General features: G+C 44.1%; 1 protein-coding gene across 3 annotated transcripts in view; it reads left to right on the top strand.

Annotated features, from left to right (window-relative positions):
* LOC117964055 (filamin-B-like) overlaps positions 1–19,173 on the top strand; it is a 153,455-nt gene extending 134,282 nt beyond the window's left edge. For 2 of the 3 annotated variants that reach the window (XM_058999338.1, XM_058999336.1), the window contains 8 exons: positions 2,836–3,102; positions 3,435–3,572; positions 4,393–4,508; positions 6,072–6,204; positions 13,256–13,432; positions 14,056–14,274; positions 14,644–14,847; positions 17,826–19,173. In XM_058999338.1, coding sequence (XP_058855321.1) covers positions 2,836–3,102; positions 3,435–3,572; positions 4,393–4,508; positions 6,072–6,204; positions 13,256–13,432; positions 14,056–14,274; positions 14,644–14,847; positions 17,826–18,013 — 1,442 coding nt within the window. In that variant the 3' untranslated portion in view covers positions 18,014–19,173. Of the gene's footprint in view, positions 1–2,677; positions 2,786–2,835; positions 3,103–3,434; positions 3,573–4,392; positions 4,509–6,071; positions 6,205–13,255; positions 13,433–14,055; positions 14,275–14,643; positions 14,848–17,825 lie in introns of all 3 variants that reach the window. The other variant, XM_058999335.1, reaches the window with a different exon arrangement.
* Positions 19,174–19,539: the final 366 nt, after the last annotated feature.

The following is a 19,539-nucleotide window of genomic DNA, read 5'->3' as shown; positions in this document are numbered from 1 at the left end:
GAGCGCCTTTACTGGATGCGCCACTCGGGAGCCCCCGTATCCTCCTTTGTAAAAACTTGTGAAAAGTAATCATTTAATATATTTGCTATTTTTTACTCTTCATCCATGATCTTGCCATTTGTATCTCTTAGACATTTTACCTCCTCGTTGAATGTTCTCTTGCTGTTATAATAGTGGAAAAACTTTTTGGAATTGGTTTTAGTCCACTTAGCAGTGCTCATTTCTATCTCTCTCTTTGCCTTTCTAACTTCCTTTTTGACTTGTGTTTGCAGTTTCAAGTACTCTTTCTGTGTACTTTGTTCTTGGTCCCTTTTAAGTGCTCTGTAAAGTGCCTTTTTTCTCTGAATATTTTTTTAATTGATCTATTAAACCATTTTGGCAATTTTATTTTAGATTTGTCTACTATTTAACTCCAATCTACTTCTTAGTCTCTGTTTCATTCCTTCATTGTTTGCCTTCCTAAAATTGTAAACCTTAGCTTTAGTTATTACTTTTGGGGTTTTAAAAATCACTTCAAATGAGACCATGTTGTGGTCTGAGTTTGCCAATGGCTCTCTGACATCTCTTTTAGTTATTTTGTCTTTGTTATTTAAAAAGACTACATCAAGGCATGCCTCCCCTCTAGTCGGTGCCTTGACAGATTGCGATAGGAAGCAGTCATTTGTCATTTCCACCATTTCAATTTTGTCTGTCGTGCTCCCCACCCATAAATATGGCTTCTCCTTTGCTGCATGCATTTCTAATGTCATTGTATAACAGATTATTTTGCTCGGCATCTGAATTTGACGGTCTATAGCATGCCCCTATTATTATGCCCTTTGAATTTTTGTCCATTTTTCTGACCCATATTGATTCTGCATTGTTTTTTTCTTCCAGATTTAACACCTGGGCTTCAAGACTATTTTTGATGTATAGCACTACCCCTCCGCCTCTTTCCTATACAGTGTGTACCCACTAATATTATATTTGTCTCCATCACTCTCAGACAACCAAGTTTCTGTAACACCTATCACATTGTAGTTACTTGTTAGTGCAGTAGCTTCAAGTTCTAGCATTTTGTTTCTGAGACTTCTAGCATTTAGATAAATACATTTAATGGCTATCTTACCTGAGGAGTTGCCCTTGTTTTGATGTGGTCTCCCTTCCGTTTTTTTGTTGATTTCTCCCCCCTCGCTTTCTAGTTTAAATGCTTTTGGACCTCCTGAAGGATCCTTTCTCCGAGTAGATTGGTTCCCTTTTTGTTTAAGTGCAGTCCATCCCGCCTATATAGATATTCCTTGTTGTGGAATGTGCTCCAATCTTCATGGAAGGTGAAGCCTTCCTGTGTGCACCACGATTTCAGCCATGCATTTTGATTTTGTATTTCCAGCTGTCCATATGGTCCTTTGCAAGGTGCCGGCAGTATCTCAGAAAATACCACAGTTTTGGTTTTCTTTTAATTTCCTTCCTAGCTCTCTGAATTTGTTTTGCAGGGATCTTGGTCTGTCTCTTCAAATATTGTTTGTACCGATGTGGACGACTAGTACCGGGTCGTCGCCAGTTTGTTCTAGGAGCCTGTCCACGTTCTCAGTGATGTGCGTGACAGAGGCTCCTGGAAGGCAGCACACTGTTGTAGTAAGGGGGTCCAAACTGCGAACTGAACTTGCTGAGTTTCTCAACATGGAGTCCCCAACAATCATGACCTCCCTTCTTTTTGCTGCCTGGCCAGCACTGTTTATAGGGTCCTGTATGTTGCTCCTTTCGTTCTCTTGATGTTAGTTTCGATCATCTAAATTTTGAAGTGGCTCAAATTTGTTGGATGTCTGGATTTCTGGTGGTTGTGTTTGACGAAGTTTCTTTTTTTCCCTGCTTCTGCCTATCTGAACCCAGCTGTTTCGACTTTCTTCCATCTCCGTGGTGGCTTTCAGTCTACTAGGGGTGCAGACTTCCAAGAATTGTGGGTGTGTCAGCTCCTCAAGCTCCGGTTGCTGTCTCATTTCCTGCAGCTCCATTTCTAGCATACTTGCTAGTTTAAGCAAGTCCTGGATCGTGCGGCACTTTACACACACTTGGTTTTCTCGGATTTCCCACATCATGCAGGTGTCACAGATTACTGGCTTGAAGGCCATGTTATTATTATTATTTTTTTTATTGTAAGTTTAAGTTTAGTTTCTGCAGCTGTCAATCTGCTTTCAAAATGCTTCTAACTGCTCTGCACTTTTAAAACCATTCACTTCACACAATGTCTCTCCCACGCTGTCGCTGGAAGAACTGCCTCGCTTGTCTCTGCATGTGTTTCCCTGCTCAGAGAGCGACAGTCAGGATATGTCAGCTCAGGTCAGCACTTGTCTCTGCTCCTCACACTCTGCATGTGTTTCCCTGCTCAGAGATGGACAGTCAGGATATGTCAGCTCAGGTCAGCACTTGTCTCTGCTCCTCACACTCTGCATGTGTTTCCCTGCTCAGAGATGGACAGTCAGGATATGTCAGCTCAGCACTTGTCTCTGCTCCTCACACTCTGCATGTGTTTCCCTGCTCAGAGATGGACAGTCAGGATATGTCAGCTCAGGTCAGCACTTGTCTCTGCTCCTCACACTCTGCATGTGTTTCCCTGCTCAGAGAGCGACAGTCAGGATATGTCAGCTCAGGTCAGCACTTGTCTCTGCTCCTCACACTCTGCATGTGTTTCCCTGCTCAGAGATCGACAGTCAGGATATGTCAGCTCAGGTCAGCACTTGTCTCTGCTCCTCACACTCTGCATGTGTTTCCCTGCTCAGAGATGGACAGTCAGGATATGTCAGCTCAGGTCAGCACTTGTCTCTGCTCCTCACACTCTGCATGTGTTTCCCTGCTCAGAGATCGACAGTCAGGATATGTCAGCTCAGGTCATCAGCCCCTCTGGACTCGAGGAGGATGCAGAGATCATCGCGGCTGGCAACAACACGTACTGCGTGCGCTTCGTGCCCCAGGAGATGGGCGTGCACACAGTGAGTGTACGCTACCACGGCCAGCATGTCCCAGGCAGCCCCTTCCAGTTCACCGTGGGGCCCCTGGGCGATGGAGGGGCCCACAAGGTGCGGGCTGGGGGCCCCGGCCTGGAAAAAGCAGAGACAGGGATACCAGGTAGGAGAATCTACCAGAGGTTTATTTGTCTAAACTGAAAATTAGACTGGACTCTCTTCCATTCAGACACAAGGCAGCCTTATCTTGGAATGACCTTCCATTGTTGGAAGTAATGTAATATGTAATAGTGTAGAAATTAGCCTTGCTACCTCTTGATCACTGCTGGACACCTTTATAAGTGAGATGATTCAGTCTCAGTCTGCTTGTGTCTCTGTGTGCTTGTGTGTCTCTGCAGTTCAGTCTCTGTGCTTCTGTGTCTCTTCAGTTCAGTCTCTATGTGCTTGTGTCTCTGCAGTTCAGTTCAGTCTCTGTGTGCTTGTGTCTCTCTGTAGCGGAGTTCAGTATCTGGACGCGGGAAGCGGGGGCTGGGGGTCTCTCGATTGCTGTGGAGGGTCCGAGTCGAGCGGAGATCTCATTTGAGGATCGGAAGGACGGGTCCTGTGGTGTGTCGTACATCGCTCAGGAGCCGGGTAAGCCTCCCACATGCTGAGATACACACGTACACTGAAACACATGCTGAGATACACACGCACACTGAGACACACATTAAGACACACGACATTCACACACGCTCTGTTTAAAAGGGAGAATGTAGGAAATGGGTTCATGTTCCTCTTCATTGCTTTGCTGCCTCATTAGAAGTTGTCCTGGTTTGCTTGTGTTCTCATTGTGCACTTCCATCCACCCTGTAGGGAGCTCACCAAGTGGCTTTTCATTGCTTTCTATTAAACACAATGTAAATAAATCAATATATAGCAAAAGCTGGTCATTATGTATTGTCAACTTGACCTGAGAGGACATAGTATAAAATTATTATGGTATAGGTTCTATAGGGGTAGAGTGTGAATTATTACAAGCAGGAATACTGTGTCACCCTTCAGAGTCCTATAGATGGAGAGAGGATTGCTATAGTGATGGAGAACATCATTTAGCACAAATTATTGAAAGGATCAGAAAAGTATAGGTTGATAGGCAGGTACTGTAGGTAGGTAAAACTACTAAAGAAACAAAGTAAGTTATAGACATTGAGAAAGACCTAGTTGAAATGTTTATGACTGAACTCATTGAGTTTCCTTCAGTATTTCCAAATTCAGCTCTGAGTGTTTAACAGATGGCTCAGTGTAGGGATGCTTGTCAGATGGCTCAGTGTAGGGATGCTTGTCAGATGGCTCAGTGTAGGGATGCTTGTTTAACAGAAGGCACAGTGTAGGGATGCTGCCTGTCCGACTGTATTGAGCTCAGGTTCTAGCTGTGTGTGGAGGAGCTGATCGGTCTCTATGTCGCCCCCAGGTGGTTATGAAGTGTCCATCAAGTTCAACGAGGAGCACATTCAGGGCAGCCCGTTCCTGGTGCCAGTGTCTGCCCCCACGGACGATGCCAGCAGACTCACGGTTACCAGTCTTCAGGTGAGGCATGAAGAAACATCCGCAGAGCCACCACAGCACTGGCAGCAGAGCCGGCCTCAGCTACCAGTCAAAGGCATTGCCTCAGAGCAGAGCAGAGTTCCACAGCGCTGGCAGCAGAGCCGGCCTCAGCTACCAGTCAAAGGCATTGCCTCAGAGCAGAGCAGAGTTCCACAGCGCTGGCAGCAGAGCCGGCCTCAGCTACCAGTCAAAGGCATTGCCTCAGAGCAGAGCAGAGTTCCACAGCGCTGGCAGCAGAGCCGGCCTCAGCTACCAGTCAAAGGCATTGCCTCAGAGCAGAGCAGAGTTCCACAGCGCTGGCAGCAGAGCCGGCCTCAGCTACCAGTCAAAGGCATTGCCTCAGAGCAGAGCAGAGTTCCACAGCGCTGGCAGCAGAGCCGGCCTCAGCTACCAGTCAAAGGCATTGCCTCAGAGCAGAGCAGAGTTCCACAGCGCTGGCAGCAGAGCCGGCCTCAGCTACCAGTCAAAGGCTTTGCCTCAGAGCAGAGCAGAGTTCCACAACCGGCAAAATACCAAACAGTCATTAGAGCTGAACTCCGTAGAACAGGCTGCAGGGCATCAATGAACCAGGATAACAAAATGACAACAATCACGATTGTGTTAAAGGGAAATGTATGAGAATATTTAGTGCATCAAGTCCAGGGGTGTGTGCTAATGCCTTGGCTCCTGTGGGGTGTTTGTGTCCCTCCTCCTGCCCTGTAGTCTCCTGCTTTATTATTATTATTATTATTATTATTATTTATTTCTTAGCAGACGCCCTTATCCAGGGCGACTTACAATCGCAAGCAAATACAAGGCTCTAGCTGGCAGGTGATGTCAGGTAAGGAGAGCATGTGCTCAAAATGCTCTGGATTACACACCTTTATTATTATAACTAATGCAAACAAGGGTTAGGGAAAAAAAAAATAACAGGACTCCCTACCGTACACAACGTGCAGCTAAGAACATGCATCGCAAGTATTATTTACCTGTAGTTACAGCTGCTTTATTCTTTTCAGGAAATGTGCCTTTTGCCTTGCTAATAGGGCCCGTCATCATTAAAATATATAAATATAAAAATGAATAATAATAATAATAATAATAATAATAATAATAATAATTTACCATTCAGAGTTTGTGATTGTGTATTGCTGGAAATGCCTGTGCTGCTGTGGCTGGGTATAAATATTCAAGCAATTCCAGGCTTGGTATTTTGAGATAAATTGAAGAACACAGTATCCTCCCTCCCTGCCCCCCCTCTCGCCTTCCCCCTTTCCCCCTCCCCCATCCCCCTCCCCCCGTGATTCTGCATTTAGAGCCAAATGATAATATTTCGGGTGCACTTATGGGACGTTGTGTTTATTGTTCTGCTGATTGCTAAAGAGGGATGCTTATCTGCTCAGGGATTCCAAGGTATTTATTAAGCAGGCAGTCTGAGGGGGTGAAGCAGGCACTTCATTAAGAGATTGCGCTCCAGTTTTAAACAGTTATAACTACGCTTGTCTGTTTGGCGTTCTACATGAAGATGGGGACGAGTGTGCTAAACTGTGGCTGTTCACTCCTCAGGAATCAGGGCTGAAAGTGAACCACCCAGCATCCTTTGCGGTCAGGCTGAACGGTGCGAAGGGCCTGATTGACGCCAAGGTGCACAGCCCCTCGGGAGCCCTGGAGGAGTGCGCAGTGTCTGAGCTGGAGACGGGTAAGGGAGAGAGAAGTGATGGCACTGGAAGGGTTGCAGCGACTGCAGTGTATGGGGTAGCTGCACTAGCACTGCACTGCCAATCGAGATCAATTCAGTGCATGTGTTTATTATATCAATAAGGAAACAGCAATGCTTGATACAAAGTTATTTGCTTGTCCCAAATATTAAAGTCAGTCTATTTTATATATTGTCCCTGTAAAACCTTGTTTCAAATCCATAAACTATTTGCAAGAATTGGTTTTAGGGTTTTTATCTTGAGATAGATATACAGTATTGTGGCGGAGTGTCCCGCCCCTATTTATTATTATTTGTATTTTTGTTTGCGGCGCGGGTAATTTTTTTTTTTTTTATTATATTTAAAAACCCCGTGAGGATGCATGGCTGATCAGCTACTGATTATTTAACTAGCTGACAGTCATGCATCCTTACCAAACGCGTGCAGACTCTGGCCGAGGGATAAGATAATTACCAACTAGTTAATCCCTCGGCCAGAGTATATAAACCTGCAGCTCTCTGCACTCGAGGTTGTGGGGTGTACAGAGGAGAGTACGGGGAGCGGAGAGAGCGAGCAACATTCGAAAAACAATTGCTAAAACGTGCTGGATTGTCCAGCACAACACTTACTTGTTTGTTTGGTTGTTCGTTTGGCCCTCGTGCCCTTTTGTTTTGTGTTTTGTTGTTTTGTTTAAATCTTTTGTTTTGTTTGTTATTAAATGCGCTGAGTGCAATAGCATTCAGCTTCACCCGCCCATCCCTTGTTTTGGTTTCTACTTCCTGGTCCGTGACGTCACCACTGCTAGCCAGACTGTCACATATGGTGTCCTGCGTGGGACAAACAACGCCTCCAACAGCCGGACCAGGAACAGCAAAGGAATATTTTTTTGTGTTCGTTTTTTCAAATAGTGTTTTTTTGTGTTTGAAAAAAAAAAAAAAAAAAAAAAAAATAGATAAAGTGGACGCCTACATGGAGAGGTGGCATGCGCATCAGAGGGAGTTAAAGGAAGGAGGGGCTACATGGTGCCTCGCCTGCCTGGAGTATGGGCACCTCCCTGAGGTGTGCCCATATGAAGACCCCCTCTTTGTGCAGGCCTTTGGTGAGGTGGAGACTGCAGAGGAGTGGATCCACCTGAAGGCCATACCATCGCCACAGGTGGATCAGGAAACCTGCCTCACCTGCCTCAAAGGGGAGGAACCAGCCCAAATGAGGAAGGTGAGGAGAAGGAGGCAGAGAGGGGGAAAAGTGAGGAGGAAGCAGAGGGAGCCAAGGTGGTGCACCATGTGCATTGCCTATGGGCATGAGGACGAGGACTGCCCAGAGCAGGAGCCAGGGGATGAGGAGCCCGCACATCCTGCGCCTGAGTGGGAGGAGCCCGAACGTCCTGCGCCTGAGTGGGAGGAGCCCGAACGTCCTGCGCCTGAGTGGGAGGAGCCCGAACGTCCTGCGCCTGAGTGGGAGGAGCCCGAACGTCCTGCGCCTGAGTGGGAGGAGCCCGAACGTCCTGCGCCTGAGTGGGAGGAGCCCGAACGTCCTGCGCCTGAGTGGGAGGAGCCCGAACGTCCTACGCCTGAGTGGGAGGAGCCCGAACGTCCTGTGCCTGAGTGGGAGGAGCCCGAACGTCCTACGACTGAGTGGGAGGAGCCCGAACGTCCTAAGCCCAAGAGGGGGGAGTCGGTGCGTCCACAGCCCAAAAGGGAGGAGTCGGTGCGTCCACAGCCCAAAAGGGAGGAGTCGGTGCGTCCACGGCCCGAAGAGAGGGAAGTCGGGGCTTCCACAGCCCTAGGACCCAAGCTGCAGTCCCAAGAGCCAGAAGGGGAGGAGTTACAGGCTCAACCCCCTGAATTTTTCTGGGGGGGAGAAGGGCAGGATGCTAGTGTTCCCCAGCAGCCTCTATTTATGCTGCTGAAGGGAGCACGGCATACACCAGCCCAGCCGCCACAGCAGAGGGAGCCAGCACCGCCACAGCCTCCCTCTGAGTGGCCAGCATCCGCCCCATCGCCACTGCCTCCACCACAGTCCCCTGCAAGAGAGGCAGAGCCGCACCAGTCCCCTGCAACGTCAGGAGACTACACGCTGCTTACTGAACAGGTATTTCCCTGACTAACTTGCAGGACGGCTAAGCCGTTTACCTGACACACAGAACAAACACTAACACACTTAACCAAGCACTTACTCTCAGGACTGCTCGGAAGCAGAGCACCTTCCTTCTGCCTCCTTCTACTCAGCAGCCATTAGCAGTCTAACTGCTCCTGTTAAATACCCTGCACCTGGTCCCAATTCTCAATTACTACCCAGGTGCAGGGGATAATTAAATAATAAAACAGTTAAACTAAACAATAAGACAATAAACAAAACTGATTAACTGAAAAAGCAGAAACAATCAAACAAAAAGGTGCATTCCGCACATGTTTCTCTCGCAGGGAGGTTTTAACCCCCTCCCTGCTGTCTCTCACAACCCGCTATCTCACAATATATATATATATAGAGAGAGAGAGAGAGAGAGAGAGAGGTAGATGCAAGGGGAACATTGGTAACATGCAGTAAGGATCATTTGTAACATATAGGGGACTTTTGCACCAATGTTTTTAATGTTATTTGCAAGGATTTTTCTATTTTTTTTAAATTTTTTTTATTAATCTGTTAATCTGTTCCCTCAATGTGTGTAACCAAAATTATGTAACCAAAATTATGCATATACTCCAGTCATGATTAGTTTTTGTTTAATCACCAGAATTAGGTCTAATGGTGGGTTCTTGGTTTGTAACATGATCTAAGATGCACCTTCACTTCTCAATGTTTGGTTTTGAATGAACATGATATCTTGAAAATAGTGCTTAATCTTCAAATCACTTTGGCAACATTTGCTCAGTCAACACAATGTATAAATATCTTCATCCAGAGTTGGTAGCAGGGTCCATGTGGCCTGATATACAGTGCCTTGCATAAGTATTCACCCCCCTTGGACTTTTCCACATTTTGTAGTGTTACAACCTGGAATTAAAATGGATTTAATAAGGATTTTTTGTCACTGATCTACACAAAATAGTCCATAATGTCGAAGTGGGGAAAAAAATCTACATATTTTTCAAAATTATTTACAAATAAAAAACGGAAAAGTCTTGATTGCATAAGTATTCACCCCCTTTGCTGTGACACCCCTAAATAAGCTCTGGTGCAACCAATTGCCTTCAGAAGTCACATAATTAGTTGAATGGAGTTCACCTGTGTGCAATTAAAGTGTCACATGATCTCAGATTAAATACACCTGTTTCTGGAAGGCCCCAGAGTTTGTTAGAGAGCATATCTAAACAAACACCATCATGAAAACCAAGGAGCTATCAAAACAAGTCCGGGATAAAGTTCTGGAGAAGCACCAATCAGGGTTGGGTTATAAAAGAATATCCCAAACTTTGAACATCCCCTGGAGCACCGTTAAATCCATTATTAAAAAATGGAAAGAATATGGCACAACCGCGACTCTGCCTAGAGAAGGCCGTCCACCAAAACTCAGTGACCAGGTAAGGAGAGCATTAGTCAGAGAAGCAACAAAGAGGCCAATGGTAACTCTGAAGGAGCTGGAGAGATCCACAGCTGAGATGGGAGAAACTGTCCATGGGACAACTATAACCCGGACGCTCCACAAAGCTGGGCTTTATGGAAGAGTGGCGAGAAGAAAGCTATTGCTGAAAAAAGCCCATATCAAATCCCGTTTGGATTTTGCCAAAAGGCATGTGGGAGACACAGCAAACATGTGGAAAAAGTTCTCTGGTCTGATGAGACCAAAATTGAACTTTTTGGCCTTAGCGCAAAACGCTATGTGTGGCGCAAAGCCAACACTGCTCATCACCCTGATAACACCATCCCTATGGTGAAGCATGGTGGTGGCAGCATCATGTTATGGGGATGCTTTTCATCGGCAGGGACTGGGAAACTGGTCAGGATTGAGGGCAAGATGGATGGAGCCAAATACAGGGAAATTCTAGAGGAAAACCTGTTTCAGTCTGCAAGAGACCTGGGACTGGGGCGGAGGTTCACCTTCCAGCAGTACAATGACCCTAAACACACAGCCAAAGCTACACTGGAGTGGTTTAAAAACAAGAACCTGAATGTCTTAGAATGGCCCAGTCAAAGCCCAGACCTCAATCCGATTGAGAATCTGTGTCAAGAAAATTGCTGTTCACCAACGGTCCCCATCCAACTTGACAGAGCTTGAGCAATTTTGCCAAGAAGAATGGGCAAAAATTGCAGGATCCAGATGTGCAAAGCTGGTAGAGACTTACCCAAAAAGACTCACAGCTGTAATTGCTGCCAAAGGTGCTTCTACCAAGTATTGACTCAGGGGGGTGAATACTTATGCAACCAACAAATGTCTTTTTTTTGTTTAATTAACTTTTGTGTCACAATAAAAAATATTTTGCACCTTCAAAGTATTAAGTATGTTGTGTAAATCAAAAGGTAAAAATCCCAATTAAATCCATTTTAATTCCAGGTTGTAACACTACAAAATGTGGAAAAGTCCAAGGGGGGTGAATACTTATGCAAGGCTCTGTACATACTTACTGTCTTCGGTTGTGTTTCATCTACAAAAAAAACATGATCCACATAATAGCAGCCTGAACACATCTAGAAAAGGGACTACAGGCATGAGACAAGGAGAACGTTGTTCCTGGAAAACAAATGACCGAACAAAGCCCTTTAAACATTTACCCATATTTATTAAACACAACACAGCAACATGATTTACAGTGAAGATTCCACAGAATTAGTTTAATGGCATTTATTATAGAGGCTGCTCTTTGGTTTTTGTAAACTAACATTTTTAAATGCAAGGTAATATTAAACACAAACTCAGTGCAAAGAAAAAATATTTATCTCTCAATTCAAAATAACTGAAAAAAATACATAGATGGTATTATATCAATGACAAAAAATGCTTTTAAGAAATTATTTCTTAAGATGTAGTTTGACGTTCATACTTCAGTCTTGTTAAAATGTGGTTGATGTTGAATCATTTCAAAGTTTCCATACCATCAGGACTGCAGTCTAGAGCTTTCTTGGTGCAATCTTGTGAAATGGGTCCAGAAGAAATGGTGTTCTTGCATGTCTCACTTATGAAAGAAGATTGACTAGCTGAAGAGCCCTTTAACAGTACTGCTTCTGCTGGATGGTGGAACTGTATCTGAAACCGCTCTCTTCATCTTAAAAACCTGCTGACACGTCATTGAGTGTCCCTTATTCTCTGGCAACTGGACAGCACCCTCCTCTCTCCACCTTCCTGTCTGTCTTTAGAAGAGTACCGCCATTCTCCTCTTGATTTGTCATATACCTTTTTGGCATCAGTGTTTACTAGTAGGTCACTAGTCTTGATCTTTCTTCTTACCACATCAAGAATGATCGTCTGGGACTTTATCTCTTCTTCAAACACAGAGTGGACAGTTTGTAGCAGCTGATCAGTCCAAATAAACTTCCCAGGTGACTGAGCTGACGTCGCCTCCTGTTTGTCCTGGGGTGTGGATGGCTGGCCTAAATCCGGGATGTCAGATGACTTGGCTGGCTTGGCTTTCTCACCTCTCATGACTTCTGACAACTGCTTTGCACTGATGGGTGCTCCCTCTCCACCACCCTGTAACACTTACTAGCAGTTTCAACTCTGGCACATTAAATCTTCCAAGTTCGCTTTCATGTTGGGGTGTTTTTGGTGTATGGCTGAAACTGCAGTTTTTCTGACAAGTGTACATGTGATGTCTTCCCCCCAGTCCAGCTTTCTTCCAAACTGACTGAAACGCCCTTGAGATATGTCCACTCAGCATCTTTTCACCATCCCATTATAAAAAAACACAGGGCTGGCTTGTTTGATCATCTTTTTCCTTGGTAACCTGTGACTTCTTCTTTGACAAAGATTGATAACCAGCTGAAGAGAGTGTGATTAGGAATACCCTTGGCAAGGCCCTGGGTTATAAGCAGTCTTGTGTTGAGTTACTGAGATGATGATGATGGTCATCAACTCAGCAAGCATTCACAAACTGTCCCTTTGTCATATTTGCAAATACCCCAGACCTGTTTGCATTGCCAATGATAATCTGTGTTAAAAGGAAGTCCCACATTAAGATGTAATATATAGTGAAAAGTGTTTAAATCAAGGGAAGTAATGTTAAAACTTTACAATGCATTAGTAAGACCTTACCTAGAATACTGTGTTCCATTCTGGTCACAGCGCCATCCTATGTTCATATTTATGGATGCCGTACATGACGCCATATTTTACAATATTTTTACATGACAGGTAATGCATGGCTGCCTGTATCCTATACATTCAGTAACCTATACATAATATAGTGTATACATGTATATAATCTTCCGTTCATGTTCAAATACATACATACATACATACATACATACATACATACATACATACATACATACATACATACCTACCTACCTTTCAAACTGACCTGGAAAAGGGGAATTACAACATTTAGACTCCAGAATAAACCAATACATTAATTCATATTCACAACCCTGACCCTAATGCTACAAATGTTCCCCAAAAATATATTTTGCAGGATAAACAGAAAACGCTGGGGAATATAACAGTTTTAAAAAGTTTAAATAACTTTGCACATATTAAAAATCATGAGATATAACTTGGTAGACTTCAAGAAAATAGTATTTTGAATAGTCTCACCAACAAGCAAGTCAAAAGCCCATTTGATTGTTAAGAAAAACGAACATTCTATAAACCACAAAAAACGTATTGGTTTTTAGCACCCGGTGTAGGAGTTCCGGTGTAGTGTCAGAATGTGCTACGTGTACCAAAACCTGACCCGTGGAATGTCAGAAAGCAATATGTTGTCACATTGAAAGTGGTAAGCTGTCAGATTTTGGTACAGGTGCAATCAATTGCAATCTGATGGGTGTTTTCCTATTGTCAAACAGAGGTACATTTACCATTAATTATACAGAATTTTTTTGCAAACTCAAAGTTATTATTAAAGTAATTCAAGGCGTTCACATCAGGTCTAATGGCAGTGTTGCTGTTTTGTGTTCCAGATAAGTATGCGATCCGCTTCATCCCACGTGAGAACGGTGTGCACTCCATCGACGTGCGCTTCAACGGGGGCCACATCCCCGGCAGCCCCTTCCAGGTGCGAGTGGGGGAGCCCGGCCAGGCGGGAGACGTGGGGCTCGTCACTGCGTACGGGGCCGGCCTGGAGCAGGGGGTCACAGGTGAGGGTCTGCACACACACACACTCCCTAATAACTGTACGAGTTCCAAACGGATTCACCAGGGACTCAAGATCACTGCAGTAATATACCTAAATAAAGGAAGAAACACAGGACTGCATGTTTTCAGCCCTCCAGACTGTAATGAAGCATCCTCACCTGACACTGCCAGTGTAAAGAGTGGAGGCTGGGGCTACCCAGGGACATGCTGTCCCTGACACTGCCAGTGTAAAGAGTGGAGGCTGGGGCTACCCGGGGACATGCTGTCCCTGACACTGCCAGTGTAAAGGGTGGAGGCTGGGGCTACCCGGGGACATGCTGTCCCTGACACTGCCAGTGTAAAGGGTGGAGGCTGGGGCTACCCGGGGACATGTTGTCCCTGAGCAAGTCTATACCAGTGCACTGAAGCACCAGGCTGCTTTACACAAGCAGTTATATAGCTTTTAACATCTGCGATCAAATGCGACACACAACACTGCCCGTTACACTTCTTGGAAGAGTAACAACTATTTTTAAACCATACACCTTTAGGTAGTGCACAAGTGCAGCGCAGACTATAAATTGCTATTGTGAACACTGCAGTCCAGTGTAACCCTCTCCCTCACTCCCTTCCCTCTGTCCTGCAGGCACCCAATCGGAGTTCATCATTAACAACACTAAAGCTGGCCCAGGCGCCGTGTGTGTCACGATCGAAGGCACATCCAAGGTGAAGATGGACTGCCAGCAGAGTCCTGAAGGCTACAAGGTCCTGTACACCCCCATGGCACCGGGCAACTACCTGATCGGCATCAAGTATGGGGGACCCAACCACATCGTGGGCAGCCCCTTCAAGGTCAAGGTTACAGGTGAGACTAGCAGACAGGTTGCAGGTGAATCGGAAGCAGACCTCAGCCATGCTGCAGAGCCACCCCTCTGTACAGATGGCTTTATCTAGAGAAGCTCTTGTGTTGACACTGTGTAAGAAACACACGCTCACCTTTCAGTTTCAGTCCTGCCGGGATCCCCTTTATCTAGAGAAGCTCTTGTGTTGACACTGTGTAAGAAACTCACCCTTCAGCTTCAGTCCTGCCAGGATCCCATTTATCTAGAGAAGCTCTTGTGTTGACACTGTCTAAGAAACACACGCTCACCCTTCAGCTGCAGTCCTGTCAGGATCCTCTTGTAAACGAGTAATTGTCTATAACAAGCCCTTTATTTATGTCTCTTCCCTGCAGGTACTCGTCTGGTCAGTATCGGCAATGCCAATGAAACCTCTTCCATCACAGTGGACTCTGTGAGCAAGTCCAGCAGCCCCAGTGTGTACGGCGCCCTGCCCAAGCTCTTCTCTGACGCCAGCGTGGTGCAGTGCACAGGGGCCGGGCTCAGCAAGGCCTACATGGGGCAGAGGAGCAACTTCTCTGTGGACTGCAGCAAAGCAGGTGAGAGCTCCACAGTGCAGGGAATTCTCGCAGTGCAGTAGCGTGATTTTCAGAATAGAACACACTTCACGAGCAGCCTGGGGGTGCATTCCTCGTGTAACACGGGTGTCATTTAAACATTGAGTGTGTCGGAACTTTTCATCCTTAACCCTTCTGCTCTAGTGAACATTCAACCTGTTTGAGGTCCGACTGACATAACGTGACTTTCAGCTTGTGTATCAGGACAAACATCCACCGAAATTATACAGTGTTATACCTTTCTAAACAGCTGAGCATCTGACGAGTATCAAGAGAATAACGTTTTCACTGTATGATTGAAATATAATCTATGATTACACCGTGTAACAATTTTTTATTTTTTTTTGGTTCCTGGGTAGTAAGTGTTATTTCCTAATTGCTTATGCCTCAAAAGTATAGAAAATGGCTATTATTCCCCACAAACTTTGCTTTTGTGACCAGGACAGTGATATTTTGAAATTTACCTATTTCAATGAGAAAACGGGCGAATTTGTGTCTTTTCGTTCACATAAAGTCAGAAAAAAACAACATATGAATCCAAATTAACATGTATTTGTACTAAAGTAATACAAAAATGACTACAAAAGATTTAGAAGTGAGTAGTTTTTCAAGATTTACGATTATACTGTAAATCACTTTCACAAATCAGCCCCCAAATGTAGTCTCCCATCATGTTCTCGTTATATGTCCTTGGTAGCGGCGTTCAAAGTCCAGTATATCCTGGTGGAAGCGCTCGCCTTGCTCCTCCGAGTACGCTCCCATGTTCTCCTTGAATTTATCAAGATGAGCATCAAGGATATGGACTTTGAGGGACATCCTACAGCCCATTGTGCCGTAGTTCTTCACCAGAGTCTCAACCAGCTCCACATAGTTTTCGGCCTTGTGATTGCCCAGGAAGCCCCGAACCACTGCGACAAAGCTGTTCCAAGCCGCTTTCTCCTTACTAGTGAGCTTATTGGGGAATTCATTGCACTCCAGGATCTTCTTTATCTGTGGTCCGACGAAGACACCGGCTTTGACCTTTGCCTCAGACAGCTTAGGGAAGAAGTCTTGAAGGTACTTGAAGGCTGCCGACTCCTTATCTAGAGCTCTGACAAATTGTTTCATAAGTCCCAATTTGATGTGCAGTGGTGGCATCAGCACCTTCCGGGGGTCCCAGCCGTACTCATCATACTTCAAGGCGTCCAGCAAGGTCTTGATGCTGTTGTAATCCTCTTTGAGGTGCACCGAGTGAGCCAGGGGAAGAGAGGGGTACTTGTTACCATTATGGAGCAGCACGGCTTTGAGGCTCCTGGATGAGCTGTCAATGAAGGACAGTATAATGAGAACATGATGGGAGACAACATTTGGGGGCTGATTCGTGAAAGTGATTTACAGTATAATCGTAAATCTCGAAAAACTACTCACTTCTAAATCTTTTGTAGTCATTTTTGTATTACTTTAGTATAAATACATGTTAATTTGGATTCATATGTTGTTTTTTTTCTGACTTTATGTGAACGAAAAGACACAAATTCGCCCGTTTTCTCATTGGAAATAGGTAAATTTCAAAATATCACTCCTGGTCACAAAAGCAAAGTTTGTGGGGAATAATAGCCATTTTCTATACTTTTGAGGCATAAGCAATTAGGAAATAACACTTACTACCCAGGAACAAAAATTGTGTTACATAGTGTTACCGTTCAAATGTAAAAAATACCTTTTAAAATGTACTCGACATTTTTCTTTAGTGTCATTTAGTGATCTCCTACCTAAAACGCTAAAAGTATCAGTGGCAGCCGCAACTCTCAGGAAGTAGGATCAGAAAGAATTGTGTAAATACCGTATCTGGGTAAGAATTCTTGGTTATGTAAAGCAATTTAGTCTGCTCTCCGGTAATGCTGTGCTTTAACATCATGGTATACACAGTAATCATGACACAAACCAAGATACTGAAATGCTGCACCTCATTATAAAATGTATCATTATTGTCCTGTGGCTTTAGTGAAATGCATTTTGTTTGGAGAGTCATCCCAAGTTTATCCTGTGAATATTTCACTACAGTTAATATTTTGTTAATTTTATTTTTGGGTTTATAAACATTTTGTTTGATTTAGTATGATTTCTGGTAAGCTTGTACTTGTGATCGCCGAATCTCCAGACAGAAAAAAAATAAAATAAAACTCACATGTTTAGCTTTCTGTCTGTATAACTTTACTTTCGTTTTGAAAATATATAAAACCATCTCTGATTGGCTGTAGGAGCCTTTGGCGATGTCAGTCATTTGGTAAGCAACCAATGGTTGTTTAAAAAGGCTTAAAATGGGCGTCTAACGTCACCATTACATCATCGTTCTTATATGAACAATTTCTAGCACCGCCGCAGTGGAAGAGTTAATGATGCAGCGCTCCTCAGCGGTGTTAAGGGAACATGTTATTTTGCCTCGTGGAATGGCATTATGGAGCAAGTGGGAGCCATGACCATGACACTGCCACAGTAACCTGGATTTGAAACCTGCACTGGCACGTTTTTATCATACAGATAAACAGCACGTGATCCCGGGTCAGAGTCTTATCCTAATCAGCACAGCCTGATTCCTGGTTCTTTGAGTACTCCAGAGGTAACAAGACACTGCAACATAAAAAGAAGGTCTATGGTTCCTTCTGTCGGTGCAGTTTGAAAGGACAGATGTTGTGAGCTCAGGGGCAGCTGCTCCAGCAGGTCCAGCACAGTGCAGAGAACTTTATAAACCAGAAGCGCTGTGTTTAAACTGAGCCCTGGCACACTGCGTCTAATTCAGCTGTAAACCAGCGCTGTAATAACACATTGATCAGCATAGCTGCATGGATTATATTCACATGGTTTGGTCGGTTTTCTGCTGGTGCTGCATAACACATACATGACTGTCTCAGCTCCTAGTGGCTGAATTGCCGCAGAGCCTTGTATAAAATGTAACGGCTGTATTTCCTGAATGCTTTCAGGTAAGAACATGCTGTTGGTGGGGGTTCACGGCCCCACGACCCCCTGTGAGGAGGTGTATGTCAAGCACATGGGGAACCGGCAGTACTCGGTCAGCTACATGGTCAAGGAGAAGGGCGACTACATCCTGGCAGTGAAGTGGGGTGAGGAGCACATCCCTGGCTCCCCCTTCAACGTCACTGTCCCCTGACTCTCTCTGCAGCTTCCTCACACACAGCGCTGAAACTTCATTCTAATCACAAAAAAAGAATTGCACTCCATGATGGAAATGAAAAAAAAAATGACGAGATTAATATTAATTTTAATTGAGCTACGATAAGATTTGTTATTAAATATGTTATCAGGAAAATGTGTTGCATTTGGCTGTTCTGTAATGCTTCTGAAAAAAAAAGAAAAAAAAGAACCCAAGCTGTAATACAATTTAATTTTAGATGCCGATTCCTGCTAAAGAAATGAACTAAACTGGAATTTCTTTCTATTCTTTACTACTGATAAATGTCCTTTTGACTGTGTGTGTGTTTTATTTTGTGATTTTCATAGTATCTCTAAACTCATCTTCACTATATTACTATGTATTCATATTTTGACTGGTATAAAAACTGCACTGGGATGTTGACATGCTTTTGTTATGAGAGTGTATCCTGCCCTTCTCACGACACTTCTTGTTTCAAGCCCAGGATATTTGAGGATACAGCAAGGGTAGTGTACTGGACATGAGATCACGCTCCAATCACGACACACACACAAGGGTAGTGTACTGGACATGAGGTCAGACTCCAATCACGATACACACACAAGGGTAGTGTACTGGACATGAGGTCAGACTCCAATCACGATACACACACAAGGGTAGTGTACTGGACATGAGGTCAGACTCCAATCACGATACACACACAAGGGTAGTGTACTGGACATGAGATCAGACTCCAATCACGACACACACACAAGGGTAGTGTACTGATGAAGTTATTACTGGAGTGGAACCTGTGCTCTGTAATAATCCCCTGCCCTGGTATTGTTGACAGTGCACACGACACACATGATGCACAAGGAGTAGCTCTTTCTGCTAATCATTTAACCCTCAATAATGTTTGGAATAATACCCTTCCTACCTGTATGTTTAAACATCCCACTGTTGGGTTTTACCCACACATTGCTCCCGGCATGTTTGTTCTGTGACACTTGAATGTTGCACTGCTGATGAGTTCCGCTCCCTGGGTGTGGTGCATTTCGGAATCTTATTTGTATTAAATGGTTTTCATTTTTACATGAGCTTGTTTGCCTGATGTGAAGAAAGTCTTAATAATGATGTATAATAAACAATAAAGTGGAATAAGTCCCTGGTTTGAAGTGTGTCTCGTGAAGGCAATGAACATTTAAAAGAGACAATACTAATGTTACAAATGCTGGCTTTCTTTTCATTTCTTTAATAGAATAGCCTGCAAAACCCAAACATCAAACACATGTTAAAAACATGTTGAAATTATTTAAAGATATCTTCAAATATAGAGATATTTCAAAATCATTTTAAGAGATCTTAAGTACATTTTAAGATCTCTTAATATAACATTAAAATATATTTTTTAAATAGAATTGATACATCTTAAAATGAACAGGAAGTAATTTAGAACATCTCCAAATGACATTTGAAAAACATTTCAAGATCTCTCAATTCATTTTAGATATCTTCAAAAGGACCCTAATTAGATATTTGCA

The sequence above is a fragment of the Acipenser ruthenus genome, chromosome 25 (genome assembly GCF_902713425.1).
Source record: "Acipenser ruthenus chromosome 25, fAciRut3.2 maternal haplotype, whole genome shotgun sequence".
Taxonomy (NCBI): Eukaryota; Metazoa; Chordata; class Actinopteri; order Acipenseriformes; family Acipenseridae; genus Acipenser; species Acipenser ruthenus.
Note: the sequence above shows the minus strand (reverse complement) of the source record. Positions and strands in the feature narration are given on the sequence as shown.